At 42.8% G+C, this 3,265-nt stretch overlaps 1 protein-coding gene across 1 annotated transcript; it reads left to right on the top strand.

Annotated features, from left to right (window-relative positions):
* Positions 1-396: 396 nt before the first annotated feature.
* LOC118336867 (high affinity immunoglobulin epsilon receptor subunit alpha-like) lies at positions 397-2,488 on the top strand. Its single transcript, XM_035673626.1, is given in 6 exon segments — positions 397-427; positions 593-628; positions 1,053-1,169; positions 1,172-1,315; positions 1,924-2,169; positions 2,250-2,488. Coding segments are annotated over 6 exon segments (813 nt in total).
* The last annotated feature ends 777 nt before the right edge of the window (positions 2,489-3,265 follow it).

The following is a 3,265-nucleotide window of genomic DNA, read 5'->3' as shown; positions in this document are numbered from 1 at the left end:
TCAGTTATAGCCAAAGTTTACTTTCTGACTTTAATTTATTTATTTTAATCAATGATGGTGAATGATGGTGCAGAAAAAACATTTTTATTTATTTTAATCACAGCAATTAAACCAAATTTTGAACAACCTTTTTTCATCAATCATTGTAGTTCCTTACTCAAAACTTCAAAACCTCAAAAACTTCAACTTTAAATTTAGTTTTTTTTTTGTCTCTTTTCACTTCAGCTTAAGGTCCAGATGTTAGTTTTAAAAACAAATGCATTTATCCGCTCTCATGCAACTGAATAACCAAAGACTATAGTCGGAGAGAGGAAACCACAACACTGCCACTTTCACAGAGGAAGAAGAGTTCACGTAATGTGACCATGAGGTGATCTAAAGTCAGTCAGTGTTAGGATGGAGGAAACAGCTCTACTGCGGTGGATCGGTAAGTACATTAAAAAAACAACTTAGTTTGGTTTTTACAGAACTTTAATGTGTCTGTTTGGCTGAGAAATGATCTTTAAAGTTGTGAAAACTTCTATGGTCTCTGTATTTATTCATTCCTGCGTCTGTATTGTTGTGTAACCTACTGTGTATTGTATCTCTGTAGTTCTGACCTCTCTGCTCTGCCGCTCAACAAACCAACGTGAGTAAACATCTTTTTTTTAAAACTCTGATACACAAATCGTATTAAAGTGAGATTTGTTGATTTGATGTGTTTCAGTAATAGTTTGTTCAAACAGTAAGGTTGGTATTTGTTAAATAAGGTGAGGGCAAGTGAAACAGAAATCAGAGAGCGAGAGAGAGTATTTCCTGTAAACAGCAGTTAGGGATGGACTGGTGTTCACTGGGATGCTGCTGAGCCCCGATCAGTTGCTAACACTAACAGCAGCTACATTAGGACAAAATTAAGTCAGTGTCACTTAAAATTATTAAAGCTACATGATCAAGATTTTTTTTAACTCACAAAATTTAGTTAATTTTACTTTTGTTGTGACTTGGTCAATTTTCTGAGTTGAATGAATTATTTATTAACCACCACATCCTCCCACCTCTTCCTCGTCCTCCAGTTCGTCTGACTGTGAGTCCCAGCGGCTCTCAGCTGTTCAAAGGACAGTCTGTCTCTCTGAGCTGTGAGGAGGACGACAGCTCTGCTGGATGGACACTGAGGAGGAACACAACCAGAGAAACAGGACTCAGTGTGGAGCCGAGTGGGGAACGCCGGTCGGTTCTTCCTGTAAGATCAACTACGTCCTTGCGTGGGACAGTGGAGTTTACTGGTGTGAGTCCAGAGAGGGAGCAACCAGTAACACCATCAACATCAGTGTCACTGGTAGGACAATCATAGCAACAACAAACATCTTCAACCTTACTACACTGTTGCACAAAAACAGAATTAAGGAATCCAGGATGATGACGTCTAATCGGAGCATCCATCCATCCGTATTAAACTTACTTTACATCCTGGAAGCTTAAATTAAAGCTTATTATGTAAAAAAAGGACTCAAAGTCGCTGTAATAAATCACACTGAATGGGTTAGTAGGCTAAAAATAAACATTTATGCCCTTGAGGAGTTACTGTCCTTTACCCGAATGATCAGCTGCACATTTAAAAGTGAGAAATTGAGGTTTCGTTGCTTTATGAAGTCAATTTAGAACAAAGTTTGGAACATTTCTGAGTGTTACATAAACTAATTATTCATTATTTACAGCTTTTATTATCATGTTCTTTTATGTATATTCTTGATTAACACAATCTAAAATCAATATCACATGAATAATATATATTAAAAAAAAGGCAACTTAACTAAATGGTAATATCTAGTTTATCTGTAGTATTTTATCACAGTCTAATAAAATAACATGAAATAAACTTGTTTAGTTCGTAAATTTGGGAGTTTGGGAGTTGACACTAACTTAACTCGACGTCTCTTTGTTAAGGTGGATCGGTGACCCTGCAGAGTCCCTTCCCCCCCGCAGTGATGGAGGGAGATGATTTCACTCTGTGCTGTCGAACAAAGAAGACCTCCGACCTCCCGGCTCTTTTCTACAAAGATGGCTCCCTCATCAGGTCCGAGCCTACTGGTCACGTGACCATCCGCCACGTTTCCCGGTCTGACGAAGGCCTCTACAAGTGTCACATCGACGGTCACGGAGAGTCTCCGTCCAGCTGGATCACCGTCACAGGCGAGGAGGTTACCTTTAATTATAATAATATCTCTAATTCATGCAGATATTTGTCTGACCAGGTGGGGTTCTCTCTACAGGTAAACCATCAACCCAAGCCCCGCCCACCAATGTAGCCCCGCCCACCAATGTAGCCTCGCCCATTAACATAGCCACGACCCCAGCCTCAGACCCCGGCCAGCTTGTGTCTCCCGTGCTCTGCCACCTAGTGGTGTTCTGTCCGTACTGCATCTCCACTGTCCTCATGGTGTCTTTATACCTACAGAGGCCCACAGGTAATCAATCAATCAATCAATCATCAATAAAAGAGTTGTATTGATTACACAGTAATATTATACTGTCACACAGCAACTCACACTCGACCCAGAACCGACAGGAAAGTCTCAGCTAACCTGGTTACCAATAAATCAGAGGAGACACCGAGCGAAACCTCCATTTAAATATTACGCAATTCTGTGTCATCCTGGTTGACATCCGCACACAAACCTCAGGAACAGCATTCAACACGTTACCTGGATCCACGCGGGCCTGCCCGTTAATTCGGCTCGGTAATGATCATCAAAGCAGCCCATAATACAACAGAGCCTTACATTTAATAATGAATGTGCGTCATTCCCTGTAACGGTCCACACAGGCAGGAGAGAGCGGCAGAAAGCGCGAAGCATCCCTCAAAGTACACATATGAACGGAAACATGTGCTGGTTGAAGGATTACACCGCAGCCGAACCGAATTATTAATAATTCCCGCTCAAACAAAGTTAAACTTGTTACTTTATCGGGGATATTTATTCGCCGATAAGCGATGAAACAATTAATTCGCACATTTTTCGGTGCGGTTTGGCGCAACGTTCAGGACGAAGCTGAGCTCGCACACAAAACAACGTCCGACAATGGAAACCGCCGTGATTGCGGCCGCTAACCTGCAGCTCGGCCCGCTCCACCTCCCAGTGCGCGCGCTCCACCTCGAACCGGGCCCACTCGTGCTGAATGAAGTGGAGGATCCCGGGAACCGTGTACTGCTGCTGCGGCCGGGCCAGCTCCTCCGGTTGGACCGGGACCATCACCGCTGCTGCTGCTGCTCCTGCTGCTGCTGCTC

The sequence above is a fragment of the Morone saxatilis genome, unplaced genomic scaffold (genome assembly GCF_004916995.1).
Source record: "Morone saxatilis isolate NCDOM2014 unplaced genomic scaffold, NCSU_SB_2.0 Contig3, whole genome shotgun sequence".
Classification (NCBI taxonomy): Eukaryota; Metazoa; Chordata; class Actinopteri; family Moronidae; genus Morone; species Morone saxatilis.
The sequence above is the reverse complement of the archived record's forward strand: the minus strand, read 5'-3'. Positions and strand labels throughout refer to the sequence as shown.